The following is a 23,300-nucleotide window of genomic DNA, read 5'->3' on the forward strand; positions in this document are numbered from 1 at the left end:
TGGCCATCTGTATGTCTTCTTTGGGAGCATGTCTATTCAGATCTTCTGCCCATTTTTAAATTGGATTGTTTGTTTTCTATTGTGTTATATGAGTATTTAACATATTTTGGATTTTAGCCCCTTATCGGATATATGATTTGCAAATATTTTCTCCCATTCAGTAGTTTGCCTTTTCATTTTGTTGACGGTTTCCTTTGCTGTGCAGAAGCTTTTAGTTTAATATAGTCCCACTTGTTTATTTTTGCATTTATTGCTTTTGCTTTTGGTGTCATATTCAAAAGTCATTGCCAAAACCTATGTCAAGGAGATTATCACCTTTGTTTTCTTCCAGGAGTTTTATGGTTCAGGTCCTATGTTCAAATTTTTAATCCATTTTGAGTTAATTTTTCTGTATGGTGTAACATAGTGGTCCAGTTTCATTCTTTTGCATGTTGCTGTCCAATTTTCCCTGCACCACTTATTGAAAAGACTCTTCTTCCCCCATTGTATATTCTTGTCTCCTTTGTCATAAATTAATTGATTATATATGTGTGGGTTTGTTTCTGTACTGTCTATTCTATTCCATTGATCTGTGTTTCTGTTTTTTTATGCCAGTACCATGCTGTTTTAATTATTATAGCTTTTAAATATAATTTGAAATCAGGGAACATGATGCCTCCAGCTTTGTTCTTCTTTCTCAAGATTGCTTTGGCTAATAGGAGTCTTTCATGGTTCCATACAAATTTTAGGATTGTTTGTTCTATTTCTGTGAAAAATGCCATTGGAATTTTGATAGGGATTACATTGAATCTGTAGATTGCTTTAGGAAGTATTGACATTTTAATAATATTAATTCTTTTAATCCATGAGCATGGAATGGTTTTCCATTTATTTGTGTCTTTAATGTCTTGTAATTTTCAATACACAGGTCATTCACGTCCTTGGTTAAACTTTTAAAATATTTATTTATTTATTTGGCTGCACCAGGTCTTAGTTGTGGCATGTGGCATCTTTAGCTGTGGCATGTGAACTCTTAGTTGAGGTATATGGGATCTAGCTCCCTGACCAGGGATTGAACCTGGGCCCCCTACATTGGGAGTGCAGTGCCTTAGCCCATGGACTGCCAGGGAAGTCTCCTCCTTGGTTAAATTTATTCTTAGATATGTTATTCTTTTTGACACAATTGTAAATGGAATTGTTTTCTTAATTTCTCTATCTGATAGTTCATTATTAGTGTATAGAAATGCAACAGATTTTGTATGTTTGCTTTGCATCCTGCAGCTTTACTGAATTCGTTTATTAGTTCTAACAGTATTTGGTGGAGTCTTTAGGGTTTTCTATATATAATATCATATAATATCATGTCATCTATGTGAAGGGACAGTGTTACTTCTTCCTCTCCAGTTGGATACCTTTCATTTCTTTTTCTTGCTTAAATGCTCTGGCTAGGACTTTCAATACTATGTTGAATAAAACTGGTGACTGTGGGCATGCTTGTTTTGTTCCTGATCTTTAATGAAATGCTATCAGCATTTAACTATTGAGTGTAATGTTAGCTGTGGGCTTGGATGACCTTTATAATGTTGAGATATGTTCCCCTCTATACTGGATTTGTTGAGAGCATTGATTGATTTTTGTATCTTGAACCATCCTTGCATTCCAAGAATAGATCCAGCTTGTTCATTGTGATAATAATTTTAATATGCTGCTGTATTCTGTTTGCTAGTATTTTGTTGAGGATTTTTGCATCAATGTTCATAGGGATATTGGTCTGTAGTTTTCTCTTCCTGTAGTGTCTTTGTCTGGCTTCGGTACCAGGATAAAGCTGGCCTCATAGAATGAGTTAGGAAGTATACCCTCCTCTTCAATTTTTTGGAAAAGCTTGAGAAGGATTTCTTCTTCTTTCAAAGTTTGCTAAAATTCACTAGTGAAGCCATCAGGTCACGAGCTTTTATTTGTCAGGAGATTTTTTATTACTGAGTCAGTCTTTTTACTAGATGCAAAAAAAGCATTTGACAAAATTCAACGTCCATTCATGATAAAAACTCTCATCAAAGTGGGTATAGAGGGAAGATATATCAACATAATAAAGGTCAGTTGCAGCAAACCCACAGCAGGCACCATACACAATGGTGAAAAGCTGAAAGCCTTCCCACTAAATTCAAGAATCAGACAAGGGTGTGCACTCTTACCACTACTATCTAACATAGTATTGAAGTCCTAGCCACAACAATCAGACAAGAAAAAGAAATTAAAAGTAGGGAAGAGGTAAAACTGTCACTGTTTTTTTTTTTTAACATCTTTATTGGAGTATAATTACCTTACATTGATGTGTTAGTTTCTGCTTTATAACAAAGTGAATCACCTATACATATACATATATCCCCATATCTCCTCCCTCTTGTGTCACCCTCCCAGCCTCGCTATCCCACCCCTCTAAGTGGTCACAAAGCACTGAGTTGTTCTCCCTGTGGTATGTGGCTGCTTCTCACTAGCTATCTATTTTACATTTGGAAGTATATATAAGTCCATGCCACTCTCTCACTTCGTCCCAGCTTACCCTTCCCCTTCCCCATGTCCTCAAGTCCATTATCTACATCTCTGTCTTTATTCCTCTCCTGCCCCTGCGTTCTTCAGAGCCTATTTTTTTTTTCTTCAGATTCCATATATATGTGTTAGCATACAGTATTTGTTTTTCTCTTTCTGACTTACTTCATTCTCTATGACAGACTCTCGGTCCATCCACCTCACTACAAATAACTCAATTTCGTTTCTTTTTATGGCTGAGTAATATTCCACTGTATATATGTGCCACATCTTCTTTATCCATTCACCTGTCAATGGACACTTAGGTTGCTTCCATGTCCTGGCTATTGTAAATAGAGCTGCAGTGAACACTGTGGTACATGACTCTTTTTGCATTATGGTTTTCTCAGAGTATATACCCAGTACTGGGATTGCTGGGTCGTATGGTAGTTCTATTTTTAGTTTTTTAAGGAAACTCCATACTGTTCTCCATAGTAGCAGTATCAATTAACATTCCCACCAACAGTGCAAGAGGGTTCCGTTTTCTCCACACCCTCTCTAGCATTTATTGTTTGTAGATTTTTTGATGATGGCCATTCTGACCGGTGTGAGGTGATAACTCATTGTAGTTTTGATTTGCATTTCTCTAATGATTAGTGATGTTAAGCATTCTTTCATGTGTTTGTTGGCAATCTGTATATCTTCTTTGGAGAAATGTCTATTTAGGTCTTCTGCCCATTTTTGGATTGGGTAGTTTGTTTTTTTCATATTGAGCTTCATGAGCTGCTTGTAAATTTTGGAGATTAATCCTTTGTCAGTTGCTTCAATTGCACATATTTTCTCCATTCTGGGGGTTGTCTTTTCGTCTTGCTTATGGATTCCTTTGCTGTGCAAAGGCTTTTAAGTTTCATTAGGTCCCATTTGTTTATTTTTGTTTTTATTTCCATTTCTATAGGAGGTGGGTCAAAAACGATCTTGCTGTGATTTATGTCATAGAGTGTTCTGCCTATGTTTTCCTCTAAGAGTTTTATAGCTTTATAGACCTTACATTTAGGTCTTTAATCCATTTTGAGTTTATTTTTGTGTATGGTGTTACGGAGTGTTCTAAATTCATTCTTTCACATGTAGCTGTCCAGTTTTCCCAGCACCACTTATTGAAGAGGCTGTCTTTTCTCTATTGAATATTCTTGCCTCCTTTATCAAATATAAGGTGACCATATGTGCGTGGGTTTATCTCTGGGCTTTCTATCCTGTTCCATTGATCTGTATTTCTGTTTTTGTGCCAGTACCATACTGTCATGATTACTGTAGCATTGTAGTATAGTCTGAAGTCCAGGAGCCTGATTCCTCCAACTCCGTTTTTCTTTCTCAATATTGCTTTGGCTATTCAGGGTCTTTGTGTTTCCATACAAATTGTGAAACTTTTTGTTCTAGTTCTGTGAAAAATGTCATTGGTGGTTTGATAGGAATTGCAGTGAATCTGTAGATTGCTTTGGGTAGTAGAGTCATTTTCACAATGTTGATTCTTCCAATCCAAGAACATGGTATATCTCTCCATCTGTTTGTATCACTTTTATTTTCTTTCATCAGTGTCTTCTACTTTTCTGCATACAGGTCTTTTGTCTCCTTAGGCAGGTTTATTGCTGGGTATTTTATTCTTTTTGTTGCAATGGTAAATGGGAGTGTTTCCTTAATTTCTCTTTCAGATTTTTCATCATTTGTGTATAGGAATGCAAGAGATTTCTGTGCATTAATTTAGTATCCTTCAACTTTACCAAATTCATTGATTAGCTCTAGTAGTTTTCTGGTAGCATCCTTAGGATTCTCTTTGTATAGTATCATGTCATCTGCAAACAGTGACAGCTTTACTTCTTCTTTTCTGATTTGGATTCCTTTTATTTCTTTTTCTTCCCTGATTGCTGTGGCTAGGACTTCCAAAACTATGTTGAATAATAATGGTGAGAGGGGCACCCTTGTCTTGTTCCTGATCTTAGTGGAAATGGTTTCAGTTTTTCATCATTGAGAACAATGTTGGCTGTGGGTTTGTCATATATGGCCTTTATTATGTTGAGGTAAGTTCCCTCTATGCCTACATTCTGGAGGGTTTTTATCATAAATGGTGTTGAATTTTGTCAAAAGTTTTTCTGCATCTATTGAGATGATCATATGGTTTTTATCCTTCAATTTGTTAATATGGTGTTATCACATTGATTGATTTTTGTAACTGAATAATCCTTGCATTCCTGGGATAAACCCCACTTGATCATGGTGTATGATCCTTTTAATGTGCTGTTGGATTCTGTTTGCTAGTATTTTGTTGAGGATTTTTGCATCTATGTTCATCAGTGATATTGGTCTGTGGTTTCCTTTTTTTGTGACGTCTTTCTCTGGTTTTGGTATCAGGGTGATGGTGGCCTTGTAGAATGAGTTTGGGAGTGTTCCTCCCTCTGCTATATTTTGGAAGAGTTTGAGAAGAATAGGTGTTAGCTCTTCTCTAAATGTTTGATAGAATTCTCCTGTGAAGCCATCTGGTCCTGGGTTTTTGTTTGTTGGAAGATTTTTAATCACAGTCTCAATTTCCGTGCTTGTGATTGGTCTGTTTATATTTTCTCATTCTTCCTGGTACCGTCTCGAAGGTTGTGCCTTTCTAAGAATTTGTCCATTTGTTTCTGGTTGTCCAATTTATTGGCATATAATTGCTTGTAGTAATCTCTCATGATCTTTTGTATTTCTACAGTGTCAGCTCTTACTTCTCCTTTTTCATTTCTAATTCTATTGATTTGAGTCTTCTCCCTTTTGTTCTTGATAAGTCTGGCTAATCGTTTATCAATTGTGTTTATCTTCTCAAAGAACAAGCTTTTAGTTTTATTGAAATTTGCTCTTGTTTCCTTCATTTCTTTTTCATTTATTTCTGATCTGATCCTTACGATTTCTTTCCTTCTGCTAACTTTGGGGGGGTTTTGTTCTTCTTTCTCTAATTGCTTTGGGTGTAAGGTTAGGGTGTTTATTTGAGATGTTTCTTGTTTCTTGAGGTAGGATTGTATTGCTATAAACTTCCCTCTTAGAACTGCTTTTGCTGCACCCCATAGGTTTTGGGTCGTCGTGTTTTCATTGTCATTTTTTTCTAGGTTTTTAAAAATTTCCTCTTTAATTTCTTCAGTGATCTCCTGGCTATTTAGTAGTGTATTGTTTATCCTCCATCTGTTGGTATTTTTTACAGATATTTTCCTGTAATTGATATCTAGTCTCATAGCCTTGTGATCGGAAAAGATACTTGATACGATTTCAATTTTCTTAAATTTACCAAGGCTTGATTTGTGACCCAAGATATGATCTTTCCTGGAGAATGTTCCATGAGCACTTGAGAAGAAAGTGTATTCTGTTGTTTTTGGATGGAATGTCCTATAAATATTAAGTCCATCATGTTGAATGTATCATTTAAAGCTTGTGTCTCCTTATTTATTTTCATTTTAGATGATCTGTCCATTGGTGAAAGTGGAGTGTTAAAGTGCCCTACTATGACTGTGTTAATGTCAATTTCCCCTTTTATGGCTGTTAGCATTTGCCTTATGTATTGAGGTGCTCCTATGTTGGGTGCATAAATATTTACAATTGTTATATCTTCTTGGATTGATCCCTTGATCATTATGTAGTTTCCTTCTTTGTCTCTTGTAATAGTCTTTATTTTAAAGCTGTTTTGTCTGATATGAGTATTGCTACTCCAGCTTTCTTCTGATTTCCATTTGCATGGAAATCTTTTTCCATCCCCTCACTTTCATTCTGTATGTGTCCCTAGGTCTGAAGTGGGTATCTTGTAGACAACATATATATGGGTCTTATTTTTGTATCCATTCAGCTAGTCTATGTCTTTTGGTTGGAGCATTTAATCCACTGACATTTAAGGTAATTATCGATATGTATGTTCTTATTACCATTTTCTTAATTGTTTTGGGTTTGTTATTGTAGGTCTTTTCCTTCTCTTGTGTTTCCTGCCTAGAGAAGTTCCTTTAGCATTTGTTGTAAAGCTGGTTTGGTGGTGCTGAATTCTCTTAGCTTTTGCTTGTCTGTAAAGGTTTTAATTTCTCCATCGAATCTGAATGAGATCCTTGCTGGGTAGAGTAATCTTGGTTGTAGGTTTTTCCCTTTCATCACGTTATATATTTCCTGCCATTCCCTTCTGAATTGCAGTTTCTGTTGAAAGATCAGCTGTTAACCTTATGGGGATTCCCCTGTATGTTATTTGTTGCTTTTGCTTTGCTGCTGTTAGTATTTTTTCTTTGTATTTAATTTTTGATAGTTCGATTAATATGTGTGTTGGCGTGTTTCTCCTTGGATTTATCCTGTATAGGACTCTCTATGCTTCCTGGACTTGATTAACTATTTCCTTTCCCATATTAGGGAAATTTTCAACTATAATCTCTTCAAATATTTTCTCATTCCCTTTCTTTTTCTCTTCTCCTTCTGGGACCCCTATAATTTGAATGTTGGTGCGTTTAATGTTGTCCCAGAGGTCTCTGAGACTGTCCTCAGTTCTTTTCATTCTTTTTTCTTTATTCTGCTCTGTGGTAGTTATTTCCACTCTTTTTTCTTCCATGTCACTTATCCGTTCTTCTGCCTCAGTTATTCTGCTATTGATTCCTTCTCGAGAATTTTTAATTTCATTTATTGTGTTGTTCATCATTGTTTGTTTGCTCTTTAGTTCTTCTACGTCCTTGTTAAACGTTTCTTGTATTTTCTCCATTGTATTTGCAAGATTTTGGATCATCTTTACTATCATTACTCTGAATTCTTTTTCAGGTAGACTGCCTATTTCCTCTTCATTTGATTGGTCTGGTGGGTTTTTACTTTGTTCCTTCATCTGCTGTGTTTTTCTCTGCCTTCTCATTTTGCTTAACTTACTGTGTTTGGGGTCTCCTTTTTGCAGGCTGCTCGTTCATAGTTCCCATTGTATTTGGTGTCTGCCCCCAGTGGCTAAGGTTGTTTCAGTGGGTTGTGTAGGCTTCCTTGTGGAAGGGAGTAGTGGCTGTGTTCTGGTGGATGAGGGTTGATCTTGTCTTTCTTGTGGGCAGGACAGCATCCGGTGGTGTTCTTTGGGTTGTCTGTAAACTTATTATGATTTTAGGCAGCCTTTCTGCTAATGGGTGGTGTTGTGTTCCTGTCTTGCTAGTTGTTTGGCATAGGGTGTGCAGCACTGTAGCTTCCTGGTCGTTAAGTGGAGCTGGGTCTTAGCGTTGACATGGAGATCTCTGGGAGAGCTTTTGCCATTTGATATTACGTGGAACTGGGAAGTCTCTGATGGACTAATGTCCTAAACTTGGCTCTCCCGCCTCAGAGGCAGAGGCCTGACACCTGGAAGGAGCACCAAGACCCTGTCAGCCACACACCTCAGAAGAAAAGGGAGAAAAAAAGAAAGAAAAAAGTAAAGTAAATAAAATAAAGTTATTAAAATAAAAAATCATTATTAAAAATAAACCATATTAATAAGTAGCAAAAAACAGAAAGAAGAGAGCAACCAAACCAAAAAACAAATCCACCAATGATAACAAGCGCTAAAAAGTATACTTAAAAAGCAGACAGACAGAACACCAGGACAAACGATAAAAGCAAAGCTATAAAGACAAAATCACACAAAGAAGCATACACATACATACTCACAAAATGAGAAAAAGGAAAAAATATATATAACGTTGCTCCCAAAGTCCACTGCCTCAATTTTGGGATGATTCATTGTCTGTTCAGGTATTCCACAGATGCAGGGTACAAGTTGATTGTGGAGATTTAATCCTCTGCTCCTGAGGCTGCTGGGAGAGATTTCCCTTTCTCTTCTTTGTTCGCTCTCATCTCCTGGGGTTCAGCTTTGGATGTGGCCCTGCCTCTGCATGTAGGTCACCTGAGGGCATCTGTTCTTTGCTCAGACAGGACGAGGTTAAAGTTGCAGTTGATTAAGGGGCTCTGACTCACTCAGGCCGGGGAGAGGGAGGGGTTCAGAATGTGGGGCGAGCCTGCGGTGGCAGAGGCCAGCATTACATTGCAACAGCCTGAGGCATGCCATGTGTTCTCCCAGGAAAGTTGTCCCTGGATCACAGGACCCTGGTAGTGGCAGGCTGCAGAGGCTCCCGGGAGGGGAGGTGCAGATAGTGACCTGTGTTTGCACATAGGCTTCTTGGTGGCTGCAGCAGCAGTCTTAGCGTCTCATGCCCATATCTGGTGTCCGCACTGATAGCTGCGCTTGCGCCCATCTCTGAAGCTCGCTTAGGCGGTGCTCTGAATCCCCTCTCCTCACGCACCCCGAAACAATGGTCTCTTACCTCTTAGGCAGGTCCAGACTTTTTCCCAGACTCCCTCCCGGCTAGCTGTGGTGCAGTAGCCCCCTTCAGGCTGTGTTCACGCTGCGAACCCCAGTCCCTTCCCTGGGGTCTGACCTCTGAAACCCGAGCCTCAGCTCCCAGCCCCCAACCGTCCCGGCCGGTGGGTAAGCAGACAAGCCTCTCAGGCTGTTGAGTGCTGGTTGGCACCAATCCACTGTGTGGGAATCTCTCCACTTTGCCCTCTGCACGCCTGTTGCTGCACAATCCTCCGTGGCTCTGAAGCTTCCCCCCCACCGCCACCCCCCATCTCCACCAGTGAAGGGGCTTCCTAGTGTGTGGAAACTTTTCCTCCTTCACAGCTCCCTCCCAGTGGTGCAGGTCCCATCCCTATTCTTTTGTCTCTGTTTTTTCTTTTTTCTTTTGCCCTACCCATGTACATGGGGAGTTTCTTGCCTTTTGGGAAGTCTTCTGAGGTCTTCTGCCAGCGTTCAGTAGGCGTTCTGTAGGAGTTGTTCCACATGTAGATGTATATCTGATTTATTTGTGGGGAGGAAGGTGATCTCCACGTCTTACTCTTCTGCCATCTTGAAGGTCTCCCCAAAACTGTCACTGTTTGCCAATGACATAGAGAACCCTAAAATCTCCACCCAAAAAATACTAGAATAATAAATGAATTCAGTAAGGTTGCAGAATACAAGATTAGCATGCAGAAATCTGTTGTGTTTCTATATACTAGTAATGAAATATCAGAAAGAGAAAGGAAAAAAATCCATTTAAAATTGCATCCAGGGGCTTCCCTGGTGGTACAGTGGTGAAGAATCTTCCTGCCAATGCTGGGGACACAGGTTCGATCCCTGGTCCAGGAAGATCCCACATGCCATGGACCAACTTAGCCTGTGTACCACAACTACTGAGCCTGTGCTCTAGAGCCCGCGAGCCACAACTACTGAGCCCATGTGCCACAACTGCTGAAGCCTGCAAGCCTAGAGTCCGTGCTCCGCAACAAGAGAAGCCACCACAATGAGAAGCCCATGTACTGCAATGAAGAGTAGCCCCCACTTGAAGCAACTAGAGAAAGCCCGCACACAGCAACAACAACCCAATGCTGCCAAAAATAAAAAAATAAAATTACATCCAAAAAAAAAACAACTTAGGAATAAACATAAACCAAGGAGGTGAAAAACCTATACTCCAAAAGCTATAAAACACTGATGAAGGAAACTGAAGATGAGTCAAAGAAATGGAAATACATACCATGGCTTTGGATTAGAGGAATTAATATTGTTAAAATGGCCATACTACCAAGGCAATATACAGATTTAATGCATTTCCTGTCAAAATACCCATGACATTTTTCATAGAACTAGGAAAATCCTAAAATTTATATGGAGATGTTGAGAGCTCAAGATGGTGGAGTAGAAGGATGTGAGCTCACCCGCTTCTTACGAAAACACCAAAATCACAACTAACTGCTGAACAACCATCGCCAAAAATTGATGGAACATACCAAAAAAGATACCCTACATCCAAAGACAAAAAAGAAGCCACAATGAGATGGTAGGATGGGCGCAATTGTGATAAAATCATATCCCATACCCACTGGTGAGTGACCCAGAAACTGGAAAACAATTATACCACAGAAGTTATCCCACAGGAGTGAAAGTTTTGAGCCCCACGTCAGGTTTCCCAGCCTGGGGGTCCAGCAACAGGAGGAGGAGTCCCCAGGGAATCTGGCTTTGAAGGCCAGCGGGGTTTGGTTGCAGGACTTCCACAGACTGGGGGAAAAAGAAACTCCATTCGTGGAGGATGCACACAAAGTCTTGTGTGTACCAGGAACCAGGGGAAAAAAGCAGTGAACCCATAAGAGACTGGGCCAAACCTACCTGCAAGTATTGGAGGGTCTCCTGCAGAGGTGGGGGGCAGCTGGGGCTCACTGCAGGGACAAAGAACACTGGCAGCAGCAGTTCTGGGAAGTCCCCACTGGCATGAACCCTCCTGGAGGCCACCATTAGCCCCACCAAACAGCCTGTAGTCTCCAGTGCTGGGTCGCCTAAGGCCAAACAACAAACAGGGCAGGAACACAGCCCCACCCATCAGCAGACAAGTGGCTTAAACTCCCCCTGAGCATGGCCCTGCCCACCAGAGGGACAAGACCCAGATCCACCCACTACTGACCAGGAACCAGCCCCTCCCAGCAGGAAACCTGCACAATCCTCTTAGCCTCATCTCCCAGAGGGCAGAGAGCAGAAAAAAGAGCTACAATCCTGCAACCTGTGGAACAGAAAATGCAATCACAGAAAGTTAGTCAAAATGAGATGGCAGGGACTTCCCTGGTGGCACAGTGGTTAAGAATCCACCTGCCAATGCAGGGGACACGGGTTCAATCCCTGGTCTGAGAAGATCCCACATGCTGCAAAGCAACTAAGCCCATACACCACAACTACTGAGTCTGCACTCTAGAGCCTGTGAGCCACAACTACTGAGCCCGTGTGCTGCAACTACTGAAGCTCGCGTGCCTAGAGCCTGTGCTCCACAACAAGAGAAGTCACCGCAATGAGAAGCCTGCACATTACAACAAAAAGTAACCCCCACTTGCCGCAACTAGAGAAAGTCCGTGCACAGCAACAAAGACCCAACACGGCCAAAAATAAATTAAATAAATAATTTTTTTTAAAATGAGATGATAGAGGAATTTTTCCCAGATGAAGGAACAAGATGAAAACAACTAGGTGAAGTGGAGATAGCCAATCTACCAGAAAAAGAATTCAGAATAATAATAGTTAAGGTGATCCAAGATCTCAGAAAAAGAATGGAGGCAAGGAACAGGAAATGCAAGGAATGTTTAACAAAGACCTAGAAGGACTAAAGAACAAACAAACAGAGATGAGCAATACAATAACTGAAATGAATACACTAGAAGGAATCAATAGCAGAATACATGAGGCAGAAGAATAGATAAATGACCTGGAAGACAGAATGGTGGAAATCACTGCCACAGATCAGAATAAAGAAAAAAGACTGAAAAAAATGAAGACAGTATAAGAGACCTCTGGGACAATATCATACGCACTAACATTCGCATTATAGGAGTCCCAAAAGGAGAAGAGAGAGAGAAAGGACCTGAAAAAATATTTGAAGAGATAATAGCTGAAAACTACCCTAACATGGGAAAGGGAACAGTCACCCTAGTCCAGGAAGTGCAGAGAGTCCCAGACAGGATAAACCCAAGGATGAACTTGCTGAGACACATAGTAATCAAACTGACAAAAATTAAAGACAAAGAAAAAATATTAAAAGCAACAAGGGAAAAACGAAAAATAACATACAAAGGAACACTGGTAAAGTTATCAGCTGATTACTCAGCAAAACCTCTGCAGGCCAGAAGAGAGTGGCATGATATATTTAAGGTGATGAAATGATAGAACCCACAACAAAATACTCTACCCAGCAAAGCTCTCATTCAGATGTGATGGAGAAATCAAAAGCTTCACAGACAAGCAAAAACTGAGACCACCACTAGACCAACTTTGCAACAAATGCTAAAGGAACTTCTCTAGGTGAAAGAGACCAGCAACTTAAAACAACCTTGTACATATATAGACTGCTATATCAAAACCTCATGGGAACTGCAAAACAAAAGACTACAATAGATACACACACAAAAAAAGAAAAAGCTACCCAAACACAGCACTAAAGCTGGTCATCAAACCACAAGAGAAGAGAACAAAAGAGGAGAGGAAGAAAAAGACCTACAAAAACAAACCCAAAACAATTAAGAAAATGACAATAGGAACATACATATCAATAATTACCTTAAACGTAAATGGATTAAATGCTCCAACCAAAAGACATAGACTGGCTGAATGGTTACAAAAACAAGACACCACTTCAGACCTAGGGACACATACAGACTAAAAGTGAGGGGATGGAAAAAGGTATTCTATGCAAATGGAAATCAGTAGAAACCTGAAGTATCACTATTCATATCAGACAAAATAGACTTTAAAATAAAGACTGTTATAAACGAGACAAAGAAGGACACTACATAATGATCAAGGGATCAAGCCAAGAAGAAGACATAACAATTGTGAATATATATGCAACCAACATAAGAGCACCTCAATATATAGGGCAAATACGAATGGCCATAAAGGGAGAAGTCGACAGTAACACAGTAATAGTGGGTGACTTTAACACCCCTCTTTCATCAGTGGACAGATCTTCCAGATAGAAAATCAATAAGGAAACACAGGCCTTAAATGACACATTAGACCTGATGGATTTAATTGATATTTATAGAGCATTCCATCAAAAGTAGCAGAATACACATTCTTCTCATGTGCACATGGAACATTCTCCAGGATTGACTACATGCTGGGCCACAAAACGAGCCTCGGTAAATTTAAGAAAATTGAAATCATATCAGGCATCTTTTCTGACCACAACACTATGACATTAGAAATCAACTACAAGTAAAAAAACACAAACACAGGGAGACTAAACAATATGCTACTAAACAACCAATGGATCACTGAAGAAATCAAAGAGGAAATCAAAAAATACCTAGAGACAAATGAAAACAAAAGCACAGTGAGCAAAAACCTATGGGACACAGCAAAAGCAGTTCTAAGAGGCAGGCTTATAACAATAAAATCTTACCTCAGGAAACAATAAAAATCTCAAGTAAACAACCTAACCTTACACCTAAAACAACTAGAGAAAGAAGAACAAACAAAACCTAAAGTCACTAGAAGGAAAGAAATCATGAAGATCAGAGAAGAAATAAATGAATTAGAGATGAAGAAAAGATAGCAAAGATCAGTGAAACTAAAAGCTGCTTCTTTGAAAAGATAGACAAAATTGATAAACCTTAAGCCAAATTCATCAAGAAAAAAAGGGAGAGGACTCAAATCAATAAATTAGAAATGAAAAAGGAGAAGTTACAACTGACACCACAGAAATACAAGGGATCATAAGAAACTACTTCAAGCAACTATATTTCAATAAAATGGACAACCTGAAAGAAATGGGAAAATTCTTGTAAAGGTACTATCTCTCAAGACTGAACCAGGAAGAAATAGAAAATATGAACAGACCAATCACAAGTACTGAAATTGAAACTGTGATTTTTTTTTTTTTTTGCTGTCAACAGGAGCTTTTTTTTCATTTTTTAAATTTTTTAAAATGTTTATTTATTTATTTTCTTATTAGTCATCCATTTTATACACATCAGTGTATACATGTCAATCCCAATCTCCCAATTCATTACACCACAACCCCCATCCCCCGCCACTTTCCCCCCTTGGTGTCCATACGTTTGTTCTCTACTTCTGTGTCTCAGTTTCTGCTCTGCAAACCAGTTCATCTGTAGCATTTTCTAGGTTCCACATATGTGCATTAATATATGATATATGTTTTTCTCTTTCTGACTTACTTCACTCTGTATGACAGTCTCTAGATGTCTCTAAGGAGACAAAACCCTGTACTCTGAAAACTATAAGATGCTGATGAAAGAAAACGAAGACTACACAAGCAGATGGAAAGATATATCATGTTCTTGGATTGGAAGAATCAGTATTATCAAAATAACTGTACTACCCAAGGCAATCTACAGAATCAATGAAATCCCTATCAAATTACCAATGGAATTTTTCACAGAACTAGAGCAAAAATCTTAAAATTTATATGGAGACACAAAAGACCCTGAATAGCCAAAGCAATCTTGAGAAAGAAAAACGGAGCTGGAGGAATCAGGCTCCCTGACTTCAGACCATACTACAAAGCTATAGTCATCAAAACAGTATGGTACTGGCACAAAAATAGAAATATAAATCAATGTAACAGGATAGAAAGCCCAGAAAGAAACCCGCACACCTATGGTCAATTAATCTACAACAAAGGAGGTGAGATGAAGCAATGGAAGAAAGACAGTCTCAGTAAATGGTGCTGGCAAAACTGGACAGCTACAAGTAAAAAATGAAATTAGAACACTCTCTAACACCATACACAAAAATAAACTCCAAATGGATTAAAGACCTAAGTGTAAGACCGGACAATATAAAACTCTTAGAGGAAAACATAGGCAGAACACTCTCTGACATAAATTGCAGCAATATCTTTTTCCATTCATCTTCCAGAGTAATGGAAATAAAAACAATAATAAACAAATGGGACCTAATTAAACTCAAAAGCTTTTGCACAGCAAAGGAAACCATAAACAAGACAAAAAGACAACCTGCAGAATGGGAGAAAATATTTGCAAACAACGTGACCTACAAGGGGTTAGTCTCCAAAATTTACAAAGAGCTCACACAGCTTAATATAAAAACAAACAACCCAATCAAAAAATGAGCAGAAGACCTAAATAGACATTTCTCCGAAGAAGACATACAGATGGCCAAGAGGCACATGAAAAGATGTTCAGCATTGCTAATTTAAACAAATACAAATCAAAACTGGAATGAGAAATCACCCCACACCAGTCAGAATTGCTAGCATCAAAAAATCCAGAAACAATAAATGCTGGAAAGGGCTGGAGAGAGGGAACCCTGTTGGTGGGAATGTATATTGGTATAGCCACTGTGGAGAACAGTATGGAGGTTCCTTAAAAAACTAAAAATGGAGTTATCATATGATCCTGAAATCCCACTCCTGGGCATATATCTGGAGAAAAACATGGCCCAAAATGATACATGCACCCCAGTGTTCATTGCAACACTGTTCATAATAGCCAAGACATGGAAGCAACCTAAATGTCCATCAACAGATGAATGAATAAAGAAGATGTGGTACATATATACAATGGAATATTACTCAGCCATTAAAAAGAATGAAATAATGCCATTTGCAGCAACATGGATGAACCTAGAGATTGTCATAATGAGTGAAGCAGGTCAGACAGAGAAAGACAAATATCATATGATATCGCTTATATGTGGAATCTAAAAAAAAATGATACAAATGAACTTATTTACAATACAGAAACAGACTGTCAGAGTTAGAGAAGGAACTTATGGTTACCAGAGGGGGGTGGTGGGAGGGATAGTTAGGGAGTTTGGGATTGATTGATTGTTAAAATGGATAAACGGGCTTCCCTGGTGGTGCAGTAGTTAAGAATCCGCCTGCCAATGCGGATTGGGGACACGGGTTCAAGCCCTGGTCCAGGAAGATCCCACATGCCACGGAGCAACTAAGCCCATGCGCCACAACTACTGAGCCTGTGCTCTAGAGCCCGCGAGCCACAACTACTGAAGCCCGCATGCCTAGAGCCAATGCTCCACAACAAGAGAAGCCACCGCAATGAGAAGCCCGTGCACCGCAATGAAGAGTAGCCCCTGCTCGCTGCAACTAGAGAAAGCCCGCATGCAGTAACAAAGACCCAACTCAGCCAAATAAATTTTAAAAAAATAAATGGATAACCAACCGGGACCTACTGTATAGCACAGGGAACTCTGCTCAATATTATGTAACTACCTAAATGGAAAAAGAATTTGAGAAAGAATAGATACATGTATACGTATAACTGAATCACTTTGCTGTACACCTGGAACTAACACAACATTGTTAATAAACTATACTCCAATATAAAATAAAATGTTAAAATAAAATAAAATTTATATGGAACCACAAAACTCCCTGAATTCCCAAAGCAATCCTGAGAAAAAAGAAGAAAGCTGGAGGCATAACACTTCCAGACTTCAGATAATACTATACAGTAATCAAAACAGCATGGTACTGGCACAAAAACAGACATATGGACCAATGGAACAGAATAGAGAGTCCATAAATAAACCCATACACCTACAGTCAATTAATTTACAACAAAGGAGGCAAGAATATACAATGAAGAAAAGACAGTCTCTTCAGCAAGTGGTTTTGGGAAAACTGGACAGCCACATATAAAACAGTGGCACATTAGAACATTCCTTCACACCATATACAAAAACTCAAAGTGGTTTAAAGACCTAAATGTACAATCTGAAACCATAAAACTCCTAGAAGAGAAGATTTGCAGAACACACTTAGATAAAATCATAACAAACTTTTCTTGGATCATTCTCCTAAGGCAAAAGAAATAAAAGCAAAAAATCCCCCAACTGGGACCTACTTAAACTTAAAAGCTTTCACACAACAAAAGAAACCATCAACAAAACAAAAAGACAACCTACAGAATGGGAGAAAATATTTGCAAATGGTATGAACAATAGGGGTAATAATCAAAATATGTAATCAACACATACAGCTCAATATCAAAAAAACAAACAATCCAATTTAAAAATGGGCAGAAGAACTGAATAGACATTTTTCCAAAGAAGACATACAGGTGGCTAACTGGCACATGAAAAGCTGTTCAGCATTGCTAGTCATTAGAGAAATGCAAATCAAAACTATGAGATATTACCTCACATCTATCAGAATAACTATCATCAAAAAGTCTACAAGTAACAAACATTGACAAGGATGTGGAGAAAAGGGAACCCTCATACACTGTTGGTGGGAATGTAAATTGGTGCAGCAAATGTGGAAAACAGTATGGAGCTTCCTCAAAAAACTAAAAATAGAACTATTATATGATCCAGCAATTCCACTGCTGGGTATATATCCAAAGAAAATGAAAACAGAAATCAAAAAGATATATTAACCCCAATGTTTATAGCAGCATTATTTACAATTGCCAAGATATTGAAGCAACCTAAGTATCCATCAACAGATGAATGGATAAAGAAGATGCGGTATGTATATATACAATGGAATATTACTCAGCTGTAAAAAAAGAATGAAATTCTGCCATTTGCAACAATGTGAATGGACCTAGAGAGTATTATGCTTAGTGAAAAAGTCAGACAAAGACAAATACTCTATGTTATCACTTACATGTGGAATCTAAAAGCTAAAACAAATGAATGTATATAATAAAACAGAAACAGAACTACAGATATAGAGAACAAGCTAGTGGTTACCAGTGGAGAGTGGGAAAAGGGGAGGGACAAGATAGGAGTAAGGGATTAAGAGATACAAACTACTGGCCTTCCCTGGTGGCGCAGTGGTTGAGACTCTGCCTGCCAATGCAGGGGACACGGGTTCGAGCCCTGGTCTGGGAGGATCCCACATGCCGCGTAGCAACTGGGCCCATGAGCCACAATTATTGAGCCTGCGCGTTTGGAGCCTGTGCTCCGCAACAAGAGAGGCCGCGATGGTGAGAGGCCCATGCACCGCGATGAAGAGTGGACCCCGCTTGCCACAACTAGAGAAAACCCTCACACAGAAACGAAGACCCAACACAGCCATAAATAATAAATAAACAAATACTTTAAAAAATAATGACTCCCTTCTTTAAAAAAAAAAAAAAAGAGATACAAACTACTATGAATAAAATAGATAAGCAACAAGGATATATTGTACAGCACAGGGAAATATAGTCATTGTTTTGTAATAACATTAAATGGAGTATAATCTTTAAAAATAATGAAAATAATATAATATTGTAAATCAACTATACTTCAATAAAAAAAGAAACAAATTGGAACATATTAGGCTATCAATTATAGGTGTCAATTTAAATTTTTATTATAGTTATTTTGATATAAAGTATCATTTTCATTATTTCCTTTATACTTTCTATTTGATTTTCATTGAGTTCTAGTGACAGTTTCATAATGGAGTATATAAAGTAATTTAAAATATACTCCTTTGCTTATTCTCTTTTAGGACTTTTGCATGGCTTGGAAACAGGAATCAGAATTTACAAAGACAGATAGAGCTGCCAGAGTCATTCAGAAGGCCTGGAAAAGTTTCCTTGTGAGTTTATTTCGGTTTTTTGCAGCTTTATTGAAATGTAATTGATATATCATATAGTTCACCTGTTTAAAGTATACAGTTCAGGGACTTCCCTGGCGGTCCAGTGGTTAAGACTTCGCCTTCCAATGCAGGGGGTGCAGATTCGATCCCTGGTTGGGGAACTAAGATCCCACATGCCTTGTGGCCAAAAAACCAAAACACAGAACAGAAGCAATATTGTAACAAATTCAATAAAGACTTTAAAAAATAATAAAGTATACAATTCAATAGCTTTTAGTATATTAAAGTGTTGTATACCACCCTTTGCTTTATAAGTAGACATTTTTTAAAGTTTCAAAAAGTTAACATTAATTAATTATCTCATTAACCTCACTAATATTTATTGAGTTTCTGATCTGGGCCAGGCTCTTTGATAATGGCTACTGTGAGCAAAAGTATCACTAATTGGCTTATTTGGCTTTCACCTCTAAAAATTTTATATCTTGACTCTGGAATCAGGTTTGTGAGCAAGTGTTAGGGATACATTCACTCATTTAATATTTATTCAGTACCTACTTTTGAGGATGTAAAGTATATCTGGATTAATGTACTAGTTTCTCACCATACTCTAGTCTAAGTAGAACTAGTCTCCTTACCCAATAAGGAATATTCCAAGTTGATTTACTGGGTTGGGTGAGAGCCAAGAGGTGAAATGACTTTTCTCTTTTCTCTAGGATAGCATCAACAGTCTGTCTGTGTGTGAAGTGGTATGGCTGTCTTTCTAGCACACAAAAATACCTTTATATCAGTTAATGATGTCTTGAAAAATAGTTTCCATTATTTGCCTATGCTGGGGCACAACTATTGATTTCCAACACTAAAAAAAAAGAATTTCCTTTAAAATCTACTATTCCTTTGTTGGTTTCTAACAGCATACTTGTCATCTCGGCTTAAGCTTTTCTGTCATTTGTAACTTCTTCTCTCCCACATTCAAATCCAATCAGCCACATACCTTTGAACACCTGTTACGTTCCTGACACTGTGCTAGGCATTTTACAATACATCCTCGTGTTTAAGGAGCTTCAGTAGAGAAGCCATGTATATAAACAAACGTGTGTGTGTGTATTTTAACAAGATGGTAGACTGAGCACACATTTTCACTTTCTATCCCTCTAGAACCCAACTGAAGTGACAATGTATAGAAAGTTAACCCATAACAGAGAGAAGGGAGTTCATGAACAAATAGGAAATTTTATCTCATACCAAAAATAAATGGTAGTATCCTGTTGGACATATCTATGTAGAAGACTTGCCTATACATACCTTAAAGGGGCACTAGTGAGATAGCTCATTTGTCATTGGAAGCCTAGAAAGGATATCAATTAGGATTTAGCAATTTAAAAAGGCTAAAAGGAGAATGACTATAGACAATGGGGTTAATTGAAGGTCTGTACATGGAACAGCTGTGCCAGTTGTCTCCACTGTCACTTCAAGACCCAAAGCTATAGGCAGGTGGATATTTATCATTAGTCAAAAATCTACTGGTAGATGGATATTTACCATTGTGCATAAGAGAAACAAACCCAGAGTAGCCCACAGCTTTGGAAAGATGGCAGAGGTAGAGCCAAGAAAAAAGATCCCTTTGGTTCCAGGAAATCTCCTGAAAAAGAGGAAGGCTTATCAGGCCCTCAAAGCCACCCAGGCAAAGCAGGTGCTTTTGCAAAGGAAGGAGCAGAGGAAAGGAGAAAAACTCAAGTTTAAGCAACTAGAATGGTTCCTACATGATTCCTGGAAGCAACTACGTGAGAGGGTGCGACTCAGACAACTAGAAGTGAAACCTCATGGCTTGGAAGTGCCAGATAAACACTCCTTGGCCTTTGTTGTACACATCCAAATGATTAATGGTGTGAGTTTACTGGTGCAGAGGACCATTGCAAGACTTTGCCTGAATAAGATTTTCAGTGGTGTCTTTATGAAAGTAACTCCTTAAACCATAAAAACGCTTCATATAGTGGAACCTTATGTGACCTGGGGATTTGCAAATCTGAAGTCTGTTCAGGAACTCATCTTTAAATGTGGACAAGCCAAGGTCAAGAATAAAATCATCACACTGACAGACAACACAGTGATTGGGGAGCACCTGGGGAAGTTTGGTGTCATTTGCTTGGAAGACCTCATTCATGGAGTTGCCTTCCCAGGGAAGGATTTTCAGGTGATCTCAGGGTTCTTGTGCCCTTTGCAACTCTCAGTGGCCTATCGTGCTACCAAGAATAGAGGGGGCTTCCTCAAGGAAGTGGGCTCACCTGGCTATCAAGATGAATGCATCAATCGACTCATCTGGCAGCTGAACTAAACCCAGAATATCTGAAAACACAGTGCATTGGAAGCATGTGTTTTTGTTTTATGGAATTGTTACCCATTATCTTCAAGGAAGATTATTTTCTGCTTTATCTTCAGAAACTTGTGGTGAAAGGTCAGGAAAAAGATGATGATGTTCACAGGAGGCAATTTTCATCCCACCTCAGTTCCAAGGAAAAGTTCCTGTGTGTTTTCTGTGATAACCACCGTCCACCACTGAAACCAACAAAGATTCACTCCATGGAGAAAGGAGTCCTGTTTTATCACATCGTCTATCCTGGGGTTTAATGTTGGTGAATGAATACCCAAGCACGAATACAAGACAGCAGTGAACCAAGCGCAGGGCCTTGTTTTGGAAAGAACTTGAAATACAATTGGAAAGAAGCACATAAAAACAATGCTCTCTGCTGTGAGTCCATGTTCTAACTTCAGTGACAGCTTGGTAAGCTCTCAGATGTGGCTGTCTCTAGGTGTATCTGGTAACTTCCTTATTCTTGCCTGCAATTGGCTTAGTGCTTTTCTCTAGCTCAGAATTTTAACCTACTCTTGGATCTATGAGACGGGATGGACCCTTTCCGCAGCCAAATGGGGTGTTTCCTGTTAAGAACATGGTGGTAGATTGCTGAGCCCCTGTGCCATTTATGACTCAGGGAAATGCCCACCATTTATTTCTGCTGGGCTTCAAGATGGAATTTTCTGGTTTCCCTGATGATCAGTCCTCTTCTTAAAACCCAAATCAGAAGCTGAAAAAGAATGGATATATATATATATATATATATATATATATATATATATATATATATATATAACTGATCCACTTTGCTGTATACCTGAAACTAACACAACATTGTAAATCAACTATAACACAACATAAATAAAAATTAAAAGAACAAAACAAGGGACTTCCCTGACAGTCCAGTGGTTAAGACTCTGCACTTCCAATGCAGGGGGTGCGGGTTCGATCCCTGGTCAGAGAACTAAGATCTCATATGCTGTGCAGTAGCACAGCCTCCCACAACAAAAAAAAAAAAAAAAGAGAGAGAAAGAAACAAACCCTGAAGGATTATCTCTTTAAAAAATTTACATGAACCACCCGGGAAAGCTAGTTCTAGCATGGATTTGGTACTCCGCAGTAAAACCCTCTTAATTTTAGTATTTGAGAGATGCCTTGCTTAATTGCTGGCTACCTGACCATATTTCCTCTAAGAAAGTCTGTTGATTAACTTATTCCACCCACTTCACAAAGCTCTAAGGCAATCTTCCCATTCATGAGTGTGAAGAGTGGAAAATGGGAGACTTACACAAAAGCACAGGATACTTACACTAGCTCCCTAGAAAAATTGACACAGACCTTCATTCGTCACTACTAATGGGCAATCACCTGACATTTAAGGAAAACCAATGATGTAGAAGCAGAAAGAAAAGAAAAAGAAATAACAGAATCTGAAGGAAATAAAAATGGTAATCAATTTAGCTTAGATCAGTATGTTGAATGGCTCTAGGAAAGTTGTATCTGGAGACTAAATAGTACCCCATCAATAGAAGGTATGACTGAGAAGTTGAATTTAAAAAGAGGTTAGAGGGAGGTGGAGTCAAGATGGAGGTGTGGGAAGATGTGGAGTTAACATCTCCCCACAACTAGGGTGCCTGCTGGCCGCTGGTGGGAGACTCTGACACCCAAGGAGACGGAAGGAACCCCAAAGTGAACCAGTAGGACATAGGGGGACTGAGGGAGGAGGAGAAGTGGAGGCCAGACAGGATAAGCACCCCAGAGGCCGGGGCGATCAGGAGAGGCAGGCAGGAGGGACTGTCTGGGAAGAGTGGGAGAGGACCAGAGGGCGATTGCCTGGTCCACTCAAGCCCAGGAAGCCTGCTGGGCTCCCAGGTGAGGTCCCCTGCCATGCCTGGGCCCCTTCTGTTCCTTGAGACTAAGCTCCACTCCCCACAGCCCCCAGGGCCTTTTCCAGCCCTGTAGGTCCTGAGCATTGGCCCCACCCACCACCCAAACCTCACACTTGCTTAAGCCCCACCCTCCACAGCCAAGGCCTTCGCCCCCCCCCCCTTTTTTTTCTTTTCCCTCCTCTTTTTCACTATTGTGGTACTGATGTACCTTCTGGTTGTTGATTCATCTATATTTTTATTTTTATATTCTTCCTAACATATCTGTTAGTTTCCTAGTCTAATTTTATTTTTTACTTTGTTGTTGCTTTTTTTTTTTTTGCCACCCCAGGTGGCTTGCGGGATCTTGGTTCATGAACCCGGAGTCAGGCCAAATCTCCTACAGTGGGAGCTCCAAGTCCGAACCACTGGACTAACAGAGAACCTCAGACCCCAGGGAATATTCATCGGAGT

General features: G+C 39.2%; 1 protein-coding gene and 1 pseudogene across 10 annotated transcripts in view; both read left to right on the forward strand.

Moving 5' to 3' along the window:
• Window positions 1-23,300, forward strand: part of LOC309606433 (protein MFI) — a 175,337-nt gene that overhangs the window by 12,563 nt on the left and 139,474 nt on the right. For 7 of the 9 annotated variants that reach the window (XM_082343537.1, XM_082343530.1, XM_082343535.1 and 4 more), the window contains exon 2: window positions 18,522-18,611. The exons of the other annotated variants lie outside the window; for them this stretch is intronic. In XM_082343537.1, coding sequence (XP_082199663.1) covers window positions 18,522-18,611 — 90 coding nt within the window. The remainder of the gene's footprint in view (window positions 1-18,521; window positions 18,612-23,300) is intronic. 9 annotated transcript variants of the gene reach the window in all.
• On the forward strand, window positions 18,619-21,041 carry LOC309606446 (large ribosomal subunit protein uL30 pseudogene; annotated as a pseudogene). Its single transcript has one exon. The product of its transcript is annotated as a large ribosomal subunit protein uL30 pseudogene (transcript).

This window comes from Balaenoptera borealis, assembly GCF_965194805.1.
Source record: "Balaenoptera borealis genome assembly, chromosome: 11".
Classification (NCBI taxonomy): domain Eukaryota; kingdom Metazoa; phylum Chordata; class Mammalia; order Artiodactyla; family Balaenopteridae; genus Balaenoptera; species Balaenoptera borealis.